The sequence below is a fragment of the Kwoniella newhampshirensis genome, chromosome 1, assembly GCF_039105145.1.
Source record: "Kwoniella newhampshirensis strain CBS 13917 chromosome 1, whole genome shotgun sequence".
Taxonomy (NCBI): domain Eukaryota; kingdom Fungi; phylum Basidiomycota; class Tremellomycetes; order Tremellales; family Cryptococcaceae; genus Kwoniella; species Kwoniella newhampshirensis.
In genome coordinates, this window is record NC_089955.1 from 1,686,901 (window position 1) to 1,708,087 (window position 21,187).

Consider the following 21,187-nt stretch of genomic DNA (forward strand, 5'->3'; position numbering starts at 1 on the left):
TTCCAATCTTCTTGCGTGTCCAAGGTTTTCACAATGTGTTTTGTCTTTTGTTTCCATTCTTACCATATATTGAAAAGAGGAGGAAAGAATCCGGTATATATATATATACATATATATATGGATATTGGCGGTGTGTCATTTCGGTTCTCTGCGAACGGGGTAGTGAGTGAAAGGGCAAAGGAAAGGTGATCATGCAACGTCTTTTCTACTTGACATGTGATGCAGCTGTGACTATATATGGTGAGGTAGAATATGATGTTGACGAGAACAACGCCACAAGTGAGTGAGTCACCACAACATTATCGATCTACTGTAAGCACACGAACGAGAGCAGCACGTTTATCGCTGTGTTGTCTTTCTCGTTTCATATCCTCTACAATCCCCCTTTTCACTCTCTTCGACTCCGATCGGCCGAGCAATCAGCCATCAGCCATCAAAGCAGGCATCATGCTTCTCGTATTCTGGTTGATGTCCTCTACATATTCACCATTACCTACAGGTCATCACCCCACCATCAGTTGATACCTTTGGAGCTCAACTACTTTCTGCCAAGTCCTCGAGCTAAGCCGAGCCTTCTCCTTCCACTCGTCTGAATCATGGGAGTGACACCACTCATAGACGGTCTTGATCGCTCGATAGACGCTCGGTCCATCGTTACTCTGATCACATTCTTCGTCGTCAGTAAGTACGAATCACCTTTCGTCCGGGCTCGGGGTTTCTCATACTAGAACTGATCTGGCTTTGTTGTCAGACATCCTGGTCATCTTCCCTTTGCGTATACCATTTCCACTCTCAGTTTCGAGATGGATTCAATCGATCTTAGCCCGGGTACAGGTTGATATACCTGATCCATCAGTCGGGTCAGGTGTGGAGGGGACGATATCGACCATTCTGTCCAGATCTTTACCTACTTCGAATACGGTCATTCAGAATGACGAAAACGACATTCACCCGTCAACACCTCTTCCAACTCCTGAACAAGATCATCAACGGCCAAAGGAGCTCGCTACCGAGGCCTCTAGAATCGTGGATCGATCGGAACGGATATACTTTTACCTCGATTTGCGTACTGCACCCGTTATAGGAGTTCTAGTCTTGCTCGCGGGGACTTGTGTGACTGGACAAGTGGTCCGGAGAGGGATCGTGGGGAGTAGTGGTGTGAGACCGTACGATATTATGACGCTGTTCGTATGTTTTGTGAGTGTGGACACAGTTTTGCCTTCAACCTACAACCTTGACCCTCCCTCCGTCTGCGCTACGTTCTGCCGATTTCGCTCGTTCATCAACTTTCACTATCCCTGCCGCGCTTCAAACACTGTATACTATCACCTCCATGCCTCGGCGCCTTCCCTCCAACACGTATATTGTAGAAGCAAATGATCACGCTAACACTCTCTCTCGCGCCCAGGCATACATATCCATCTCGCTCGACTCCACTGGTCTACTTCGCTATCTCGCCTTTCTCGTAGCATCCAAGTCTACCTCACACGGCGGCGGCCCCCGTCTATACAACTCGTTCTATGTCTTCTTCGCCGTCATAGGCTTCATATTTGGCAACGATCCACTCATCCTCTCTGGCACTCCATTCCTTGCCTACTTCACCGATCATGCTTCTATCTCTCCTCCTACCGCCTTCCTCTTCACCCATTTCCAAGTATCCAACCTGGTCTCGGCGTTACTCGTCTCCTCCAATCCTACGAACCTGGTCTTGACTTCCGCATTCGGGATCAGCTTCTTGAGCTATTCAGCTTGGCTGGCTCTGCCCACGGTCGGTGCTGTAGTGATCATGTATCCGGTCATGCGATGGGGCGTTTATGGAAGGAAGGAAAAGGGTTTGATCCCGAATATGATCTATCCCCCGCCATTGGATCCCAAGGTTGCTTTGCTAGACCCCTACGGGGCGATGTTCGGAGCAGGGGTATTCATCGTCACAGTGGCGGTATTGGTGGGACTGAGTGCGGGGAGTCTTTTGGAGGGGCCGGAAGGGGTCTGGACTGTGACAGCACCAGCGGCGGGGCTGGTCTTGACAAGGGATATGGTTGGGGACTGGTTACGATACAGGAGCGTAGAAGCAAAGCGTTCAGAGTCGACCTCACGGGTCAGAGAATATCAAAACAGAGAAGCCGCAGGAGAGAAACCACCCAACGCAAATGGTGGACAAAACCCGACAACGAACGAGAAGGCAAACCCAATCGCCAAACTCACGGCTCCCAAGAGGATCTATCGACCTTTCTCGTTCTTCACGAAAAGGTTCCCAACCACCTCTCATATCATGTCTCAGCTGCCTCTCGCCCTTTTACCTTTCGCATTCTCATTCTTTATACTGGTGGAGGGTCTGCAACATACAGGCTGGATCACAGTCTTCGGCGGATGGTGGGGTGCATGGGAAGAAGTAGCTGGGGTTGCTGGCAGTGTATGGCTGATGGGGACCTTGAGTGTGATAGGCTGTAACGTGAGTTCTCTTTCGACTTCTCCTCTCAAACTGCCTGATACGCCAGCCCTTTCGGTCCACTTGACGGGATCCCTGCTACTGAGCATAGCGTGATGCTTATCCTTTATACTCCCTTTGGTAGATTTTCGGAACGAATATCGGTGCTACGATCTTGCTCGCCAGAGTGCTTCAGCACTGGGCTACGACCCGCACTGTCTCAGACAGATCCTTATATGGCGCGGTCTTTTCACTTGCCGTTGGCAGCAATTTTGGAGCTTATTCTTTCGTGTGAGTGAGACGTGTTTGGACCAGAATTTCAGACGAAACCTGTGTAGGAGGACAATGCTGATATCCTGTGCACCTGCTTCTCAGCTTTTCGGCGTCTCTGGCGGGCTTGCTGTGGCGCAACATCTTAGCACAGAAGGGTCTTCTCTTGACCATGACAGACTTTATGAGATGGAACATCGTCCCCATGATGGTGACGATGATCGTAGGTTGTCTCATCGTCGCCGGAGAAGTGTGCGTGATGTACAAGGCATGATGGGGTCTTTTGGGGCGGGACATCGGTTCCATGTGGTAGCGGCGTTGAGATGGGAATTGTGTATAGGATAGCATTGCATCAGACCTGTCAGTAGATTGTACCATAGTAATGACGATATGGATAGCATGGTCGACGAGGATATCTCACGGCGTTCCATCGTATATGAAGAAGGATGACTGAATCGGCAATCTGATCCGATTGAACGCCGAGGAAACAATCCGAGATGAGAGATAAGGAGAGCTAAAACAGCACTGTACTTTTCACCTCATTTCGACTTGTTCGACCAGTTCCGTTCGACCGTTCCAAGACTTGCTGTGTATTCGATCGCTGCCGAGAATCTTGGAGGATTGATTGTCATATAGGAACACACGGCGAGACAGGGAAGCCAGTCCTACGCCCCAATCACGATGTCATCTCAGAGGATCGCCAACAAAGTCGAGGGAGTTGCTCCTCTGAGTCTTCCTATCTTGTGTGAGTCTGTCCATCCATCAACCCTCTGGATGACATATGACCACCACCACCCCCTCCGCCTACTCCGCTCGTCCCACGCTGGACATGACGGGTCTACTCGTCTATCATCGGAAGAGAATCACTGACGTCTTCAGGAACACCTGATCAGCCCCCGCAATAGTATCGAACGGAGTGGTCTACTGTTCCGGTCAGATCGGGACACGACCCGATGGGACGCTTGTCGAAGGACCCATCGAGGGGAGAGTGGTGAGTCCCGGAACTCTTCGCTCTTCGCTCTTCACTCTGCTCGTCTTCTATCCGATCCACATACAGCCAGCCAGGTGGTCCTTGTCATGTTTCTCTCTCCCTCGGGGATCGCTCAGAACGGATTTGCCCGATTTTACCAAACATGGTCATCACCCCATTATCTCTTCTATCAACGCCTGGGAGTCTATTCAGACCGCAGAAGTGAACTTGCACTTGCACGACCAGACTCCCCCTCTCCCTCCCCCCTCCCCCTGTTCCTTCTCTCCGATCTCCCGCTCCCAAACAGTCCGTCCCCCCTCCCCCAATCTATACATATTGATTCTACCACATATACAAGACGCTAACGCCCACCAAACCTCCTTCCAGAACCAAATCTTGGATAACCTCGATACGGTGCTCAAAGCCCATGGAAGCGGATTACAACACGTCGTCAAGTTCTCCATCTTCGTGAGTCCTGCTGCTCTCCTCTTGTTCTCCGCTCTCACCGATGCTATCCGAGGCTGCGTCGTGATCTGGTACTGGTGATCCCTTGCTCGCCCTCTCTCCCTCTCTCTCTCTCTCGCTCGATCCGAATCCTCCCTTATCTCTGGCATACTCTGCTCGGTGCCCAGTGTTCGTTCCATCTCTCCTCTGGGATGGTCAATCATCATTGATCGTCCGCAGACCACCTCTCTTCTTGTTCCGATCGATCATCCGACCGTCTTATCAAAGCTGACTTGACCTATCATCGCATCATATCTCTATTTACTTCCTCAACTGCATCACCTCTTCTCGCCATCTGAACCCATCATACCCCTCTCTCATTACAAACCCAATCTCACGCCACTCATGCGCGACCCCAACCCAACCCAACCCAACCCAACTCAACAGATCACATCCTACTCCATCTTCGCCGACCTCAACGCCGCATGGCTCAGACGCATCCCGTCCCCTCCTCCTGCTCGGAGCTGTATCGGCGTCGCGTCCCTCCCGAGAGGTACGGATATCGAGGTCGAATGTATCGCTATCGTTCCTGGACGTGCTAAGCTCTAAGCTGCGTCAATGTCGTACTGATCCTGTCAATCACGGAGCGTTGAAACGTTTCGCGCTAGTGAGGTGATCACACGAACAGATTTGATCATCCATCTTTATAAAAATGCATGTAGAATATTTAAACCCCAAAAAGTTTGTCAATGCACTTGAGACACTCGAGTGTTTCCTCGTGTAATCCTCTCCCAGTACCATACGAGTAAGCTGATCTTACTCCGACTCCTCGCCACCCGCTTACCACCCAAATCCCTCGCTGAGATACAGCCCCAACCCACTCATATTCCGCTCGACAATTTCCCCCAATCTCTCTTCCACACTCAGGAACCCTTCTCTCGCTCTCTCCCTCTCCTTCTCCCCCAACGCGCCAGGATCTTGATCAGCATACCCAGCGCCCCGCGCCGCGTTCTCTTCCTCTTCTTCCTCTTTCAAAACATTATCAGGGATCGGCAATCCGAACCTCTCTTCTAACAGATGTTTCTTCTTCTCTTCCGCTTTCTCTCTTCCATCATCAGGCATAGCAAGATTGATCTCTGTCCTCAACACTCTTGCCAAGTTCCTGATTGTCAAAGCCGCGAGGAAGGGAACTCCCGTTGGGTTCTGTCGATGATCGAGGGGGGTCGTTTGACCTAACGTATACAGTCTTGCCGACTCGGGAAGTGGCGGAGGAGGTCGATCGGTGATCAGCGGTTGTGAAAGTGATATCTCAGTCACGGAAGGATGAGACATGACCAGTTCGGGCACAGGAGCAGGGTGAAGGAGGGGCAGATGGGTCAACAGATGAGACAGGGTGAAAGGGGTGTGATTGCATCTCGCCCATTGGCATGATAACGGCTGATGAGTGGAGGGCAAGTGCGTCGACTGGATATGCGATAAGACTTGATCAGGGTTTTTACAGCCCGAAGGGTGTTGACATCCACGCCAAAGACAGGCAAATCGATCTTCGTCGTCTAAGAGGAACGAGGGAAACGTCAGCCTTCTCCCAGTATCATACTGAGGTGCACAACTCACCGGAACTCTTTCTGAATCCCATTCCCGCAATCACAAATTTCTGGTTGCCCATCTCATCCTGCCAAATCTTCGCAGAAGCTCCAGGGAAGGCTATCGTAACGTTCTTGATCACCTCCGACGCGCTAAGCAGCGCTTCGACTGTTGAAGGATTCTGGAAGAAATCACGGTAGGCATGCCAGAATGTGACTTGGAGGAGTTGAGATGTTGATGAGTAGACAAAGGTCTCGTGCATCCTACGGGAGGGGTTAGACCTTCATCAGCCATTTGCTTGGACAGGTACAGCTTTCCACGTATCGTACTTACCATTGTATCGACCTTGCAGGCTCTCGCATTGCATACAGCTTCTTCTTCACCACATCACTCATGGCTGGAGGTTTATCCCCGACTGCACCCAGCACACCTCGCCCGCCAAACACCTCCATGTTCTTTTGAGCCACCTCCCTCTCCATAGCTCTCCTTCTACTAGCGTATTCTGCACGTACAGCATCACCGGCCGGATTCCTGTACACCACACCTCTGACCGCGGTATCTGCGTTCCAGTATATATTTTTCATTTGGCCACCATACGTCAGCAGTGCGACTAATGATCTGAGATGCGCTGGGAAGTCGGATTGAGAAAGTATTATCTTTGCGTGAGTTGCGTTATGAGTGAGCGAGATCAATAGGTCGAGAGTGAGTTCGAGAATAGCTGGGTTCGGTCGTAGAACAAGTTGGCGGAAGAGATGAGTGACAAGTTCCGCAGGAGGTGAAGGAAGGTTTGGGATAGTCATTCCGCTGATTACCAGTGGGAGCAGATGGTTCATCATTCCTTGATCTCGCGTTTCGACCAACAGTTTGGGGAAGACCCCTCCGAAGATCCTGGTGACCTCGGTGGAAGGTATGCGTATGAGGTGAGGGAAGATAGACTGGACTATCGTGAGGATATGTTGGACGGGTTCCGGAGTACGAAGCATCACTTCGAGTAGGCATGAAATGGGAAGGGAGAAGAACCTGTCTAGGAACGAGAGGAATGTCGTTCGACAGATGATCTTCGCATTGGAGGTCGTGAAGGAAGCATTTCGAAGGATCAGAAGGGAGTTGGTAGCCCGTGATTCGACGACGGGATCGTTGGTCCATTCGGGCATGGCACCCAATGCTTCTTTGACAAGTTTACGTCTTTTGCTTGACGGTTCGCCGTCACCGACGACCACGACTGACTCTCCATCCACATCATGCTCATGCTCAGCAGGAGGAGTTGCGAGATTCCCTGCTCGTAGCTCTGCCATGGCGGCCTCCTTCTCTAGCCCTTCTGCCCATCGTTCAGGCCATTCTTTCAGAGCACTGACACTGTCGACCCACGTTTCAAGCTTGAATGCTTCTGGCTGATCGAAGCTCGCGACGACCAATCGAGGGAGAGCCCAATCGATCTCTTCGTCAACCGTCGATCGGATGGCTAGGAAGAGTCGATTCCGGGGACCTGTATGCAGTTCGATCGGGGCAGGATGATATTGCGTCAAACGAGATTGTTGATGAGATGCGGCGTGCGACGGGTGGTGAGAAGAGTGATTTGGGATGGGAGCGATGGGACGCGAGGAGGACGAGGGATTGGGGGGTGGAGCAGCACGCGACATGGTGCGTTGCGAGAGTGGAGAGGGTGTGTTCGCGGGAGGTGACGCGAATGAGTGGGGATGGATAGTGAGCAGTAAACCCAACTACCGTGGATGCTTGAAATGTTTGAATGACAAAAGAGCGCGTCGAAAGCATTCAATGTTCGGACAGGGGTGACGGAAGCAAATTCGACCATTTGGGAGGGTCCTTTCTAATCGGGAATTACAAAAGGTTTGTAATGGATCTCGCTGCACACAGCTCGACATTGACCTGAAGGGCATCCATTGTTTTTTTTTTCAAGCATTGATCGTGGTGTGGGAAGGGACAGCGGCACCACGCAGCAGTGCAGCGATCACGACGTAAAGAGACATGGCCAGGCTGCATCACACACTCTCCCTCCTCAAAAAAGCCGGCACTAGTAAATAAAAAATGGTAAAGCAAATCGAAGGTAACGAAGCAACATCCATCCATCCACTCCCTTCCCAACCCCTAATCCCATCCAACCGATATCTTCCTTGTGTCAGAGATGATTGATATTGATCGCTTAAGACCTCTCGCCTCGGAGTCGTCGGGCGAGCTGAAGGTCCTTGGGCTGGATGGTGACTCGCTTGGCGTGGATGGCGGCCAAGTTGGTGTCCTCGAAGAGGGAGACGAGGTAAGCCTCGGAAGCCTCTTGGAGAGCCAAGACGGCGGAGGACTGGAATCGGAGGTCGGTCTTGAAGTCCTGGGCGATTTCACGGACGAGTCGTTGGAAGGGGAGCTTCCTGATGAGGAGCTCGGTGGACCTAACAAGCAGAGCGGAATCTCAATACGGTTGATCCGACGATCGAATGTGATGGATAGTTCAACTCACTTCTGGTATCGTCGGATCTCTCGGAGGGCGACAGTACCGGGCCTGTACCTGTGGGGCTTCTTGACACCACCAGCGGCAGAGGCAGTGGTCTGCTTCCTGGCAGCCTTGGTAGCGACTGGATACATGACAAGCAACGATCAGCATGATGGACGATCATGATGTTGATGACGGAGGATGCAAGGTGGGATACTCACGCTGCTTTCGGGGGGCTTTACCACCGGTGGACTTTCGAGCGGTCTGCTTTGTTCGGGCCATTGTGAATTTGGTTTGGGGTTCGGTTTGAGAAGAGAGAGAGAGTGTGTACGAAGTGACTTTGTGGATGAAGAAGGAAGGAAGAGAGAAGAAAGTAATCAGAGTGTGGGATTTATAAGTGTAACGACTACGATCTCACCAGCAGGGTGATGACGATTGGACTAGGTGCATAACAAAACACCACGGTGACCCATCACAATCACACAATCACACACACCCTGCTTCACTCGCCTGTTTTCGTGTTTACGGCGGTATCTCTCGAAAAGATCAGAGATCAACCGGGGGTTGGTGATCCGGGAATCACGATTTGCACGTGATCTGAATCAGTCCATCAATCGTAATCTATCGCCGCGGCGTTTTTCTTTTGCTGCACGATGTTTTCACCTTGATTTCCTTGTTGTCCTTCAGGGTTGAAGGTTGAAGAGCTCTCTTGTTTGCATGGTGCCAGATATCATCGACGCACACAGGGATGCATGATCGATGCGGGGATCGCGAATGTGGGAATTACAAAGGGGGGGGGAGAAGAGAGACGGAACTTGGCTGAAATGTACAGAAGGCAGTCGCGTGTCGACGCGTCGTATACTAGAGGTCTAATGTGGCATCATCAGCACTGTCTTGCTGCTCAATCTCTGTGGCAGACCTGCGTTTGAGCCAGAGTTATGCACAGCGCATGGTCCGCATTGCTGAAGGCGCTCGGATCGTTCTGTGCACTTGATGCTCGAGCTCTTGCGTGCTAATGTGATCGGTCGTCCGAAGGTCGATCATACCGCTGCGAGAGCTAGTTTTGTGGCACTCGATTAGTTTGCTGCGAGCAGATATGTGTAGACTAAGTTATCAATTGGACATGACGAATCTCAATACATGCTTGCCCGCTCTCTCGTTCACAATGTACAAGATGACCCTCAAAGAGTTGATCATGTAATACAATCTCAGACATACACAAATCGACAAATTGGTGTTCTGGTACATGTTGTCTTCTGGTCGGATGGTCGTGACGTCGTGAGGGTCATATCGGTCTTTTGAATTGTCCTTTTTTTCCATCATAGCTTCTCGTGAAGCCGGTTTCCATCGTGGTGCTCTCTACGTGGCTGTTTTATAATACGTCTCGGCGGTTCATGACAGGTGTTCATGGTCACTCAGTCTGAAGATCGATGGTATCAGTAGTCAACCTAAATTCCGAAACTACCTTGCTCACTCACTCTCAAGGCTGTGTCCAATAGCTTTTGATGCTGTGGTGCCGCTCGACTGAGTGCCTTTCTTGCCTTTCTTGCCTTTCTTGCTGTTCTGTGGAAGAAGCTCCTGCATGATGAAAGGCAGGACGCCGCCTTGGGATATGGTGGTGTTCTTGAGCAGATGATTGAATTCTTCGTCGTTTCGAATAGCCAGTTGGAGGTGGCGAGGGGTGATGCGGGATTTCTTGTCTGCGATGAATTGACTCAAGACATCAGCGGTTTTGTTCCAGTAATGTTGGATTGATCGTGCTGCAGATGAGCGAGGAATAGTGCGCAGCCGCTTCAGGCGGATGTGAGACCTGAAGATCACAGCTACCGGGTTTACTTACTGTCCCTGGCTGCATTACCGGCCAACTCCAAGACCTCAGCAGTGAGATACTCCATGACGGCGGCTACACCACAACACTGTCAGCTTTGGACCAAACTCCTTCGGCCCTCGATGGTCCATGCTGGCCGAGAGGGAAATATTGAACCATGACAGAAGCCTACCCATGTAGACAGGTGTCTTGGTGGCGATTCTTTGCGCGTATCTACCTTGTTTCAACTTGCGAAAGATTCGACCGACGGGGACTATACCGAGGCTCGGGTCAGCGATCGATCAGACTATCCCAGTAGATTGCGTGGTCCGTTCATCAGGGAGCCTTGAGAGATCTCAGAGCGTGAAGTCAGGTCTTGTACAAGGAGGACTGTCAGAGAGCCCAGATCTCCCATCACCTTCACACGGGGCCCACAGCATAGAGCGCGAGGAACTCACAGACCAGACCAGCTTTGATGGCTCGTGCGCCGCCGACCTGCCTTTCCTTCGAGGGAGGTCCACGTTTACCGGCCATTATCACCAGGTGCTCGAGTGAGTAGACTTTGGAGGAACAAAGGGGTCTCGAGGGATAGAATTGGCGGAAGAGACGGGATTCATCAAATGTTATGGGAGCCGAATGGAGGAGAGGAAGAAAAAGAAGAAGCTGGAATGAGCGCGACCCTCCAGCCTATATACATGTATATATGTAGTGGGATCTCTGAGCTGAGTGAACCTAGTACAATGAGATGAACGCACGGACCCCCAGTAAAGTGGGAAACGGAATGGAGGAGCGAGTCCGTGACGTAAGACATACAGAGAAGCGCACGGACCTGTAAGTTCATTGGACTATGATATGGGAACGTCAGTCGATTTTTCGCAGTGTGATAAGTCAAGGCCATTGAGAGGTTAAATACGTACGAGCAGGATGAATGGTCTTGTGCCGTGTGGACTGTGGAAATAAGAGTGAGTTACATGTAAATCACCTCATGTCGTGAATTTGCGTCTGTCAATCCACTTGGTCAGTAGGCATATCGTGAATGAACACACGGGTATACAAGAAGGAGGCGGGTACAGCCAAACTAACGCTGAGCATGACGAGCATGCATGCCAGATGAGCACCGCGCAATGACAAGAGCACGGCTGGAAAGTCAAGTTTGGTCAAGAATTGGCAGACATTTGGCTCTGGCCAAGAAGGTCTAACTTAAGTTACTGTAGATCGCGCCTGTCTCCCATATCTCAGGAGTTGCAGATGAAGCCAAGCCCATGGATCTTGATGAATTGTGGTTTTGATCGGGACGATAACCAAGACTGCCAAACGGGTGATGAAAGAGGACAGCTGTCGATGCGAATACTATGGTCAACGACGACAACAGTAACGTTGTATCAAGGAAGATCGAGCTCTGATAAAAATGGGAGGTGCGTCCAAGAGAATCTCAGACTTGATACATGTAATGCCCTACTCGAGATCATACTTGCCTTAAGATACCACTTCAGCCACCTGACCTTTCTCTAGTTTTTGAAGTGTATCACACCCAGTGTGTCCATTTATGTGAACGGCTTGATCATTCCTGATGACTGGAGTTTATCACAAGCCCAATCACTGAACAGTAAGTTACAATTGGATTTAAATCTAGGTCCTATCCGCACCACCGATGGCTCATCTTCTTGCCGTGTGCTCATCCGGAGAAGGCTGAACCATCTCGCACGCCAGCTAATCACCAAGTCATAATATTAGAAGGAACGACGAGGCTCATCTGCGATATCTGAAGTTATGGTTATTCTGCTCGAGTTGATTGAATGTTACTGCCACCGAAACGGACGAATCTCTGTTGAAACCTGGAATTGTGCATCGCTCGAACCACTGTTAGATTATACTTATTATTTCTCATGCACACGACTTGTATCAGCGTTCACTCGTGCATACGTGACCAGCTCTGCTCTTTGTGCTTTCGATGCAACAACCAGTGAAAACAACGAAGCCTCAAATGGGTGGTGCCACTTGGGCTCGGCGCGTCGTAGAGGGGCATCACCGAGCAGTGCCGTTGGCAACATGGACGAGATAGATACGTGCGAGTTCATCAACGTGTGTCAAGCATGTTCAAATCCAACAAGAGAAGCAGACACCAAGACCCAGAAATGCAACTTGCAGCAGACGAGTTACTTGATATCGAAACAGGACATTCATGTCAAGGAACTAGCGAAGACGAAGTATGTTAAAAAGGTAGGTGATACTCTCTCGAATCTATCTAGAGATGGGAGAAAGCACACTGTACAAAGAAGTATATAAAGGAGAACATCGTGACGACCCAACCGTGAAAACCCACGACCACCGTTTACTTGGAGGAAGAGTACTTGGTGACGGCCTTGGTACCCTCAGAGATGGCGTGCTTGGAAAGCTCTCCGCTACATGACAGAAGAGGAAGAATCAGTAACCATCACAAAGAAAGGTGTACGGGAGGGAGATCTACTCACGGAAGGATAAGTCGGACCGAGGTCTGGATCTCTCGAGAAGAGATGGTAGATCGGTGGTTGTAAGAAGCGAGCTTGGAAGCCTCGGAAGCGATTCGCTCGAAGATATCAGAGACGAAAGAGTTGAGGATGGCCATGGCCTTGTTGCTGTAAGAGGGATTGGGCATAAGCTGAAGCTCGATGAGAAGGATCGGACGCATGATGACTTACGAGATACCAGTGTCGGGGTGGACCTGCTTGAGGACCTTGTAGATGTACGAAGAGTAAGACTCGACCCTCTTCTTGGACCTCTTCTTAGAACCGTCTTTGGGGGCAGCAGAGGTCTTGGCGGCCTGGAAAGATCAAAAGGTACCAGTCAGGATGAGTTCGAAGGCGAGTCGAGCTGAGCTTGGAAGACAACTCACCTTAGCAGGGGCCTTGGAGGCAGCGGCGGGAGCCTTGGAGGCTTGAGAAGCGGGAGCCTTGGAAGCGACGGACTTGGGAGCCATTGTGAAAGAGTTTGGTGTTTGTTGGGTGGTGGTTGGGTGTTTGAGAGATTGAAAGTGTGTGAAAGATGACTTTGATTTGTTTGTGGGATGAAGGGAAGAGAAAAGATACGACGTGAAATGGATAGATGCTTTATAAATGGATGATAGTGTGCAAAGCGGGGGATGTAAGCAACAGGCAAAAGGGTGGTATGGCTGGGACTGGGTACGGTGTCAACTCGTGATGTGCGTAGGGTCAGGGTAAAAGTGAACTGAAAGTGATGATGGGATAAGGGGAGGAGGAAAGATTGGTTGTTTTTCCCATCAGACGCGTAACAACTGGTAGCTTGTGACATCACGATTTGGGGTAAGATTGGCAATTTAAAACGCCGAATCACTGACATCACAAGATAAATCGTTGTAACTCACAACGTCACGATTTATCCTCGGGGTGAAATCATGACAACAAGGGATTTCACAAGGCTTTCCCCCCCTGGTGTGCCCGCCCCTGGCATGTCGCAAAGTGGTGATGCGTACAGAGTGGGGCGCGTCTTGTATGGTGCAACACGGTAGTAGACAGGGAGGAGATTGAGCCATCTGCCTGTTGGTACACACTCGCATCTCTGGTCGTTTTCCCTTTCGATACCATTTAAATACCCCTCATCCTTTTCTTCCTACCTCCCTCTTTTCTTCCCTCATCCACACAACAAATCAACCAAAGCAGATCCAACCGAACCTTCACCGTTTCTTAACACCTCAACCCCCCTCAAACCCAAACAAACTCATTCACAATGTCTTCCGGTGGCAAGGGCAAGTCCTCTTCCGACGTCAAGTCTTCTTCTCGATCATCCAAGGCCGGTCTTCAATGTGAGTCATCTCTTGGTCTGTCACACTTCGTATCCGATGTACTGATCGATGCCCATCCAGTCCCCGTCGGTCGTATCCACCGACTCCTCAAGAAGGGCAACTACGCTCAACGAGTCGGTTCCGGTGCCCCCGTCTACCTCGCTGCCGTCCTTGAGTGTGAGTCTGATCATTTTTCATGTGTAACCTTTGATCATCATGCTGATCATATCCTTTCAGACCTCGCCGCTGAGATCCTCGAGCTTGCCGGTAACGCTGCCCGAGACAACAAGAAGTCTCGTATTGTTCCCCGACACTTGCAACTCGCCGTCCGAAACGACGAGGAGCTTAACAAGCTTTTGGGCTCCGTCGTCATCTCTCAAGGTGGTGTCCTTCCTCACATCATGGCCGAGCTCCTCCCCGCCAAGGTGAGCGACCTTTTTTTCTCCCTCTTGTTCATGTTGCAAGTGTACTGATAATGTCGCTTGTCTCGCAGACCAAGGGAAAGGCCAAGGCTTCTCAGGAGGTTTAAGCGGTTCATGGTCGTCTGTTAGAGACTTTGGTTCCGTAGTAGTGACACATATTCTTCTCTCCATACCTTTTTGTCGTACCCAATTCGTTTTCGCTACCTTTATTTGATGTCTGCGACGATGCAGTGTTCTATATAAAAACACCAAATGGTTGCAGTCGCACGAGCAGGATACACACACGAAGCAGGATATACACACGATAGTGTCTTCTTGCCCACGATCCTACCTTCTCAGCTCGTTGACTCTCCCACTGAGTAGGCCAGTCAGTGGGGTGTGTATAACAAAGCGTGACCGCATCATATTCTCCCAGTGGGTCTCACGAACTGACAGCGAAGACCGAAATCTCCGCAACCTCACCAAACCGCTATGATCTATTATACATCCATGCAATGATACATGCAAATCTACAGCTTGACGTGACACCGAAGCTATCCGAACCTGGCCAAAGCTCCTGTCTCTTTGACGATCTCACCACTCTGGACCTTTCTCCTGGTGTCCTCTGCCTTTCTCTGCGCGGCGACCTTGGCTTGCATGGCGAGCTATTTGTGAGAGAGAAAGGGAATTCGAGGTCAGTGCACGTCAGAAGGGCGACATCGACATGTTCCTGGTCTCGTGCGTGATTGATGACACTGCAACTAGGGTCGGAGGTTGCACGAGCACGGGGACATCACTCACCAAAGAGTTATCCACAATGTTCTTCTTCGCCTTCTTCCTAAGATATCTCTTTGTAGACCCATTTCTACCCTTCATCTTCCTCTTCTCCTTCTCCTTCTTACCCACACCTTCACCTGCATTAACATCATCTCCCACTACCTGGTCTTCATCCCCATCTTCCGGACCTCCTTGACCCGGTTCATCCGCTTTACCCGTCGCTCGTAATCTTTCCAATCGGCCCAATTGTCTGAAACTCCTAGCTTCTCTCTCTTCAAACGTTTCTCCTCCTCTACCTTCGTTGACATGCCCCAAGAAGTCGGTATCGAGCGTGATGAGTTCCGGTCTGATCTTCTCCAGTACGCCTCTGACCTCTCTCTCTCTCCTTCGTGAGTAGGTCTCGAACACATCCGCTTCTGCTGAATCAAAGTTGGCCTCTCCAGCTCCGGGGACCAACAACGAGGATATCCCTCTCTCGTGTCCTACACAGAGGATATCGTCGAAAGGACAGAATCTCGTCGAAGAGGTCGTCAAGCTCGGCATAGGTAAGGTCAGATAAGGTGTCGGTGTGTGATGGGTATCTTTCTGTAGATCTCGATAGATCGTCACGCCGGATTTCCCCCCAACACTCAACATTCCCATGCCCGAATAACCAAGAGTCGTGATCTGATTTCTGACCTTCCAACCTCGGACTTCCTTTCCCCACATTCTCCCGTCCCAGATCTTGACAGTACCGTCCATTCCGCTCGTGGCCACGTATCGACCAGCGCTGGTTTCGCTAGGATCAACGGCGATTCCATTCACCGGCCCTCGATGTGCAAGGAGTTTGACGTGAGGTGTGGTCATGTTGGGTGACCAGAGCGTCATGGTTCCGTTTGAGTGACCGAGATGGATGATCGCAGAGTGAGGGTTTTGGGCCATGGAGTGGGGGGAACCGAGATGGGTAGGGATCTGTGTAAGCATGACACCAGTCGATGTGTCGTGGTATTTGAGGTATCCGGCGTGGCCCTGCCAATGGACCGTATCAGCTGTGTAGAACTGTGTGAGCGAGAGACAATTTTGCGCACCACTGTAGTCAAGAGATAGTGATATGGCAGGAACTCCATATGCGTGGGATCGATGTGCTGTTTCAGCTTACTGATAGGTCAATTGGGCATCAGCCACTAACAGCTCAAACTATGACAATCACTCACTGTAATTCTACGCCATCCTGATCGTAGATGAAGACATATTTCTTCTGGGCCACCGCATAGAACGCTTCGGAATGCAAGAACTTGATATCTCTTATTGATTCCTTCAGTTGGATTTCTGAATGTAGTTTTCCAGCTTGCCAGTCGAAAGTCGCTATGTGACCCTTTGACGAAGCTATTGCCAGGTGTCTACGGAAATAGAACATCATCAGCGCCAGTATTCGTCTTCGGGTCCGTTCTACTTGTTGGATCGTTTCGAATCTCAGACTCACCTTCCATTCCTCGTATAGTCGACCTTGTACGTCCCCATGTCTTGCATTTTCAGGTCGAACTTCTTTCCCCTCGCCCCTACTCCTACTTCTTGAACGATATCCTTCTGTCTCACTCTCCACGTTCTTTCTCCTTCCTCTTCGTCCACTTCGATCCCGCCGTTCCCACCCGACACGGCCTTGTTCAACCATTCATTCACGTCTTCTCTCTCCTGTCTCGCTCTCTTGTTCCCCACGTCCAGTCGAGAGATCTTCGCGCGGAGCTTCTTATCCCCTATCCTCGCTATCGACGCATCTGGTCGGATGGGTGCCGTGCCCGATCCTGATGGGAGCGTGGAGGCATGGAACGAGGAGGGTAATCGGGTGGAGGGGAGGATGGAATGTGTCGATGGATCGATGGGCGCTTTCCCGTTACCTCGAGGAACGGTCTGATGTGAGGATACAGGCGGTTTTCGACTCGATTGTTTCGATTTGGAAGGTAGTGGTCCAGCAGCAGCTAAGAGAGCGTCCATCTTGATATGGACCGCCGACTTGTCAAGAAGAGTCAGGACAGAAGGGATGCACTTGGCAGTCAGATACAACGAATCAACAAATTGCAAGTAGCAAAGGCTCAATCAAAGTGGAGGACGATCAACTTTTTTCAGAATGCAACTTTGCAAGGTGGCGGTTCTAACCGGAGGATTTGCTTCCGTCGTCGCTGATCGTGTTTTTGGCCAAGAATGATGGATACTCGTATGGACACTCGACGCAATATGGGTGATACAGCACGTTGAGTATGAACGCGAATCACCAGAGCCACTTGATTACGATGACGAATGCATTCGCTTCAAGTCCTCCCAAGGACTTGATCAGCGTCGCCCTGTTGGGCAGTATGCTCCAGCAGGATCGCCACGCTGGTGAAACACTCTCGCCAGGCCGGAAGGGAACACATAAAGCCCGATCACTTCGCATCGGCAAAATAGTTCGAGCTCACGATGCTTCTGCCAGAATACCGTGTCCCTCTACCAGGAATGCTGAGGACAGAGTGCTATGTACATGTGGAACGTTGTCCCTCGTAAAGGGAGTGGGAATCTGGAGGTGGACCCGTCAACGAACACTGGCTGAAAGGCTTACAGGTAGCGTGGCCGGTCCGCTCGCGCGGATCATGAGAGGCAGGTAGAGCTAAGCCAGCCTCCAAGGAGGGGCCTCATAGGATGGCAAAGCACCAGACTGAGTGCCAGTCAGCAATGAGATCAACATTGTTCAAGTTCACTCATCTCGCACGCAGGGATAATATGTGTGGGCTCGAGTCATCGCCCATTCATTAGCGAGTCCCCTCATTGTAAAGACAGTCCGGTAAGCTAGACCCTCCAATAATCATTCAGCTCTTTCTGTTCTCAGCTAGTAAATCTGCTCAGGGCTTTCCCTCAGCGGTCTATATGATCATTCAGGGGGAATGCGGAATGAAGATACCATACGAGTTCCATACTGCCTGAGATTTATCTAGATTTCTAGGCCTACGATCGTCCACCGCAGTGGCGTATACATACTCTCACCCGGAAAGAAGAGAGAGAAAGCAGGGTAGACTGCTGTCAATGCGCGTGTCTTCAGAGAGCTCAGGACGTCAGCTCACCCTTTAGTCAGCCGAGGACCATAAGTAAGCTTGGTTGCTGTAGGGTGATCAGGTCAGCTATCGCATTTCGTAGGTGACCTTCTGCTCCGGTGACCAAGGGAGCCGTCTCAGATATGCTGGAACGGGACAGCTATGTCTCCTGCTTCACGCTTGTGAGCATCGAGTCTCAAAGACAATCCGGCTGGTCTCGTCTTTCAATAGTTATGGAAATGCCAAACGCGATTCACTACTCCCCATCGACTGGGGCTCCCTGTAGTGCTCACCAGGCGTGAAGACCGCCATTACTTCCTGTCTTGAGATACAGGTGCACATAGATACTTGACCCACATCACAGTTTGCTTTATCCGTCCGATGCCATTTGCACGGGAAGCAATCGCCGACACAGAGGCAGAGGTCGATAGGATGCGAAAGATTCCAACCTGTGGTAGCACCTTTTGCTGTAAGTTATGCCGACCTTTTCCATGATCACCTTCTTCTGTTGTCACGCATATATCTAGTCATGCCCATCCACACGACCGGGTATCTTCTTGTCTGATGAGGCGCTCGTCACGCTTGAAACATGATACTGTGGTTCATGGTATCGCTTACCACAATATTTCTGGCAACTTGCCATGCTCGGCCAGAGCCAAATTCAGGTTCCGGATCTCGATCGCGTATTTCTCCGGACACCGCAGTAACAAAATCAACGATTTCATGTTCGGATCATCCAGTCGTTGATGCAAGTCACGATTGAAAGATCGTCTGGTCGCTTGGCTTAGGATCTAGTACATACTGGCTCCATCCCCTATCCCCTCACTGCAGGTTTCTCTCAGCATCTCAAGGCCCACTCCTGGATATTACCGTAATATAACCAGAACTTGATCGATACGACCGAACATAGCTCGCCCGGTCGATCGATATGCGAGCTGTCAGAGCGGGTGGTGAGTTGTGATCGCCCAACCGTTTCAGCACTTGGGAATACGCTTTGAAAAGCTGGCCGCAACCCCTATGATGTAAGCTGACCTTGTCCAAGCGGTACGCAACTATGCATCACAGGTTCCACTGAAATCGTTACTCAACCTTCGACCGCCCGCTCCTCCTCAACCGCCTTCCACTCCCACCGCCAGTCCTAGTCCGTCTGCATCCCACAATTCCAAATCAAGCGCACCTCCTACCCCACCTTCGACGCTCCCTAAACCTCGACTAGACTACAACCGCCTCCTCGCCCACCCCGCATACACGACATTAAACGCCATTCGTCGTGCATCTCCACTTCCACCCGACCATCTGGCCCACCTTTCCCGACTGCGCGAAACGCAATTGTTGCTCTTACAGAAGCTGAACACGATCCGCGGGAAACAAAGAGAGATCGGATCGCTCATACGTACGGGACTGGGGGATGTGGAAGAGACGAAACGACAGGCGAAAAAACTGAAGATCCGAGTGAAAGAATATGAGACCACATTGACGGAGACGGAGAATGAACTGTTGGATCTAGGATTGACATTACCGAATTTCTCACATCCTTCATCACCGATCGGACCAGAAGAGAACGCCATGGTCCTTGAGACGTTCGGACCTCATTCTCAATCCCTAACATCAACATCAATTTTCTCTGCTGAAGAGATGGTGACCGATCCTCATCGAGACCATGTGAACTTCGCGAATCACTTCGATCTGCTCGATAACGAAGCTTCGACCACGACGTCAGGAAGCTCATGGCCGTATCTGAAAGGCACACTGTCGCTTCTCGAACAAGCGCTGGTCAACTATGCCCTATCGATAGCTATTCGACATGGGTTCACGCCTGTGTCTCCGCCAGACGTGATCAAGACGGATATCGCTTGGAGATGTGGATTCCAGCCGAGAGATTCGGCGACAAACCCTTCTTCTCAGATTTATCATATCCAATCGAACGATGCCAACTCACCACAACTGTGTCTGGCAGGAACGTCAGAAATACCTCTAGCGGGAATGTTCGCAGATAGATTGTTGACTCGGGAGACGTTACCGAGGAAGGTAGTCGGCATAGGAAGGGCGTTCAGAGCAGAGGCAGGTGCAAGAGGAGCAGATACGAGAGGACTGTACAGAGTACATCAGTTCACGAAAGTCGAATTGTTCGTGGTCAGTACCGAGGTCGAGTCGGAGAGTATGATGGAGAGTCTGAGAGAAGTCCAGAAGGAGATTGCGCAAGGTTTAGGGTTGACTGTAAGGTGTGTGCGAGTTCTGCGTCTAGCAGAGACGTCTGTGTCACACGCATGTCAAACGTAGAGCTGATACTAGTGGGCTTGAACTGCAGAGTGCTCGACATGCCGACAGAGGAGCTGGGAGCTAGCGCGCAAAGGAAATACGATATGGAGGCGTGGATGCCAGGAAGAGGGAAATGGGGCGAGGTGAGTCTTGACGGAGAAAGTAGTCGTCTTTGCTTCCCTCGAGAGATATCCCTTAGGGTTCCCTTCTTTCCAGACAACGTCCCACTCAGCGACGGATCCGATGAGAATCCTGCTAATCCACAGACCACCACCTTTTCAGATATCTTCCACATCAAATTGTACCGACTATCAATCGCGTCGACTCAACATCACCTATCGACCGACCCCTCTCTCACCCACAGAGACACATTCCGGTCCTATGCCTTTCGCCCACACACTGAACGGGACAGCAGCGGCCATACCGCGATTGTTAGTTGCGTTGCTGGAGAATGGATTGAAATACGAAGAGATAGAAGCTGGAGAAATCGTCTATACGGGTTTGGATCTGCCGAAGGCTTTGCAAAGGTTTTATGTGGGTGGGGACGAGGTTGGGCAGGGAGCGAGGAAAGCTCCGATAAGATGGGTATGAGCCCTGTCGAGCCTTTCATCGACGTCTTTGCAAGTTACGCAAGGCAGACAAGCGAGCACGAGCAGTCCACTATTCAGCATATGCATTTGCACCAATATACGTCTTGCTCATCAGTAACGGTCTTCTCATGAGGAGTGAGCAATGCGGCCTGAATGGACTGAAAAGACTTGAGGATAGAATTAGAGGGCACGTTGACAACACCATTGCACTCGATGCAATATGTTCATTTTTTGGGTCATGATCAGAACAATGAATGCTAGACCTTGCCATTACCCTCCGCGCCTCCATTCCCTTACACCACCAATGCGCTCCCATCCCATACCTCCGCTACTGACATACTTACTACTACCGCCGTCGAACAACCTCCCGGATCTCCTCCGAGAGACACGGGAAA

At 50.8% G+C, this 21,187-nt stretch overlaps 9 protein-coding genes across 9 annotated transcripts; 4 read left to right on the forward strand and 5 right to left on the reverse strand.

Annotated features, from left to right (window-relative positions):
- Window positions 1-596: 596 nt before the first annotated feature.
- Window positions 597-2,972, forward strand: IAR55_000602 (uncharacterized protein; the record flags this gene model as incomplete). Its single annotated transcript, XM_066943736.1, has 5 exons — window positions 597-681; window positions 752-1,197; window positions 1,409-2,452; window positions 2,574-2,719; window positions 2,804-2,972. The coding sequence occupies 5 exons, from the start codon at window positions 597-599 to the stop codon at window positions 2,970-2,972; spliced, it is 1,890 nt and encodes a 629-aa protein (XP_066806278.1).
- Window positions 2,973-3,379: 407 nt separating this feature from the next.
- On the forward strand, window positions 3,380-4,721 carry IAR55_000603 (uncharacterized protein; the record flags this gene model as incomplete). The annotated part of the gene is made up of 4 exons (XM_066943737.1): window positions 3,380-3,443; window positions 3,592-3,689; window positions 4,056-4,136; window positions 4,560-4,721. 4 exons carry the CDS (start codon window positions 3,380-3,382, stop codon window positions 4,719-4,721), a joined length of 405 nt encoding a protein of 134 aa, XP_066806279.1.
- A 231-nt stretch (window positions 4,722-4,952) lies between these two features.
- On the reverse strand, window positions 4,953-7,336 carry IAR55_000604 (uncharacterized protein; the record flags this gene model as incomplete). The annotated part of the gene is made up of 3 exons (XM_066943738.1): window positions 4,953-5,665; window positions 5,727-5,959; window positions 6,030-7,336. 3 exons carry the CDS (start codon window positions 7,334-7,336, stop codon window positions 4,953-4,955), a joined length of 2,253 nt encoding a protein of 750 aa, XP_066806280.1.
- Window positions 7,337-7,857: 521 nt separating this feature from the next.
- IAR55_000605 (histone H3) lies at window positions 7,858-8,421 on the reverse strand (the record flags this gene model as incomplete). Its single annotated transcript, XM_066943739.1, has 3 exons — window positions 7,858-8,098; window positions 8,167-8,281; window positions 8,361-8,421. 3 exons carry the CDS (start codon window positions 8,419-8,421, stop codon window positions 7,858-7,860), a joined length of 417 nt encoding a protein of 138 aa, XP_066806281.1.
- Window positions 8,422-9,554: 1,133 nt separating this feature from the next.
- Window positions 9,555-10,480, reverse strand: IAR55_000606 (uncharacterized protein; the record flags this gene model as incomplete). Its single annotated transcript, XM_066943740.1, has 5 exons — window positions 9,555-9,559; window positions 9,618-9,839; window positions 9,980-10,042; window positions 10,140-10,220; window positions 10,405-10,480. 5 exons carry the CDS (start codon window positions 10,478-10,480, stop codon window positions 9,555-9,557), a joined length of 447 nt encoding a protein of 148 aa, XP_066806282.1.
- Window positions 10,481-12,278: 1,798 nt separating this feature from the next.
- IAR55_000607 (histone H2B) lies at window positions 12,279-12,902 on the reverse strand (the record flags this gene model as incomplete). Its single annotated transcript, XM_066943741.1, has 4 exons — window positions 12,279-12,348; window positions 12,418-12,561; window positions 12,625-12,746; window positions 12,819-12,902. The coding sequence occupies 4 exons, from the start codon at window positions 12,900-12,902 to the stop codon at window positions 12,279-12,281; spliced, it is 420 nt and encodes a 139-aa protein (XP_066806283.1).
- Window positions 12,903-13,669: 767 nt separating this feature from the next.
- IAR55_000608 (histone H2A) lies at window positions 13,670-14,253 on the forward strand (the record flags this gene model as incomplete). Its single annotated transcript, XM_066943742.1, has 4 exons — window positions 13,670-13,745; window positions 13,806-13,901; window positions 13,962-14,149; window positions 14,218-14,253. The coding sequence occupies 4 exons, from the start codon at window positions 13,670-13,672 to the stop codon at window positions 14,251-14,253; spliced, it is 396 nt and encodes a 131-aa protein (XP_066806284.1).
- Window positions 14,254-14,679: 426 nt separating this feature from the next.
- IAR55_000609 (uncharacterized protein) lies at window positions 14,680-16,873 on the reverse strand (the record flags this gene model as incomplete). Its single annotated transcript, XM_066943743.1, has 5 exons — window positions 14,680-14,790; window positions 14,927-15,910; window positions 15,970-16,039; window positions 16,096-16,281; window positions 16,365-16,873. The coding sequence occupies 5 exons, from the start codon at window positions 16,871-16,873 to the stop codon at window positions 14,680-14,682; spliced, it is 1,860 nt and encodes a 619-aa protein (XP_066806285.1).
- A 1,998-nt stretch (window positions 16,874-18,871) lies between these two features.
- IAR55_000610 (serine-tRNA ligase) lies at window positions 18,872-20,793 on the forward strand (the record flags this gene model as incomplete). The annotated part of the gene is made up of 4 exons (XM_066943744.1): window positions 18,872-18,893; window positions 18,971-20,165; window positions 20,252-20,345; window positions 20,485-20,793. 4 exons carry the CDS (start codon window positions 18,872-18,874, stop codon window positions 20,791-20,793), a joined length of 1,620 nt encoding a protein of 539 aa, XP_066806286.1.
- Between the last annotated feature and the right edge of the window lie 394 nt (window positions 20,794-21,187).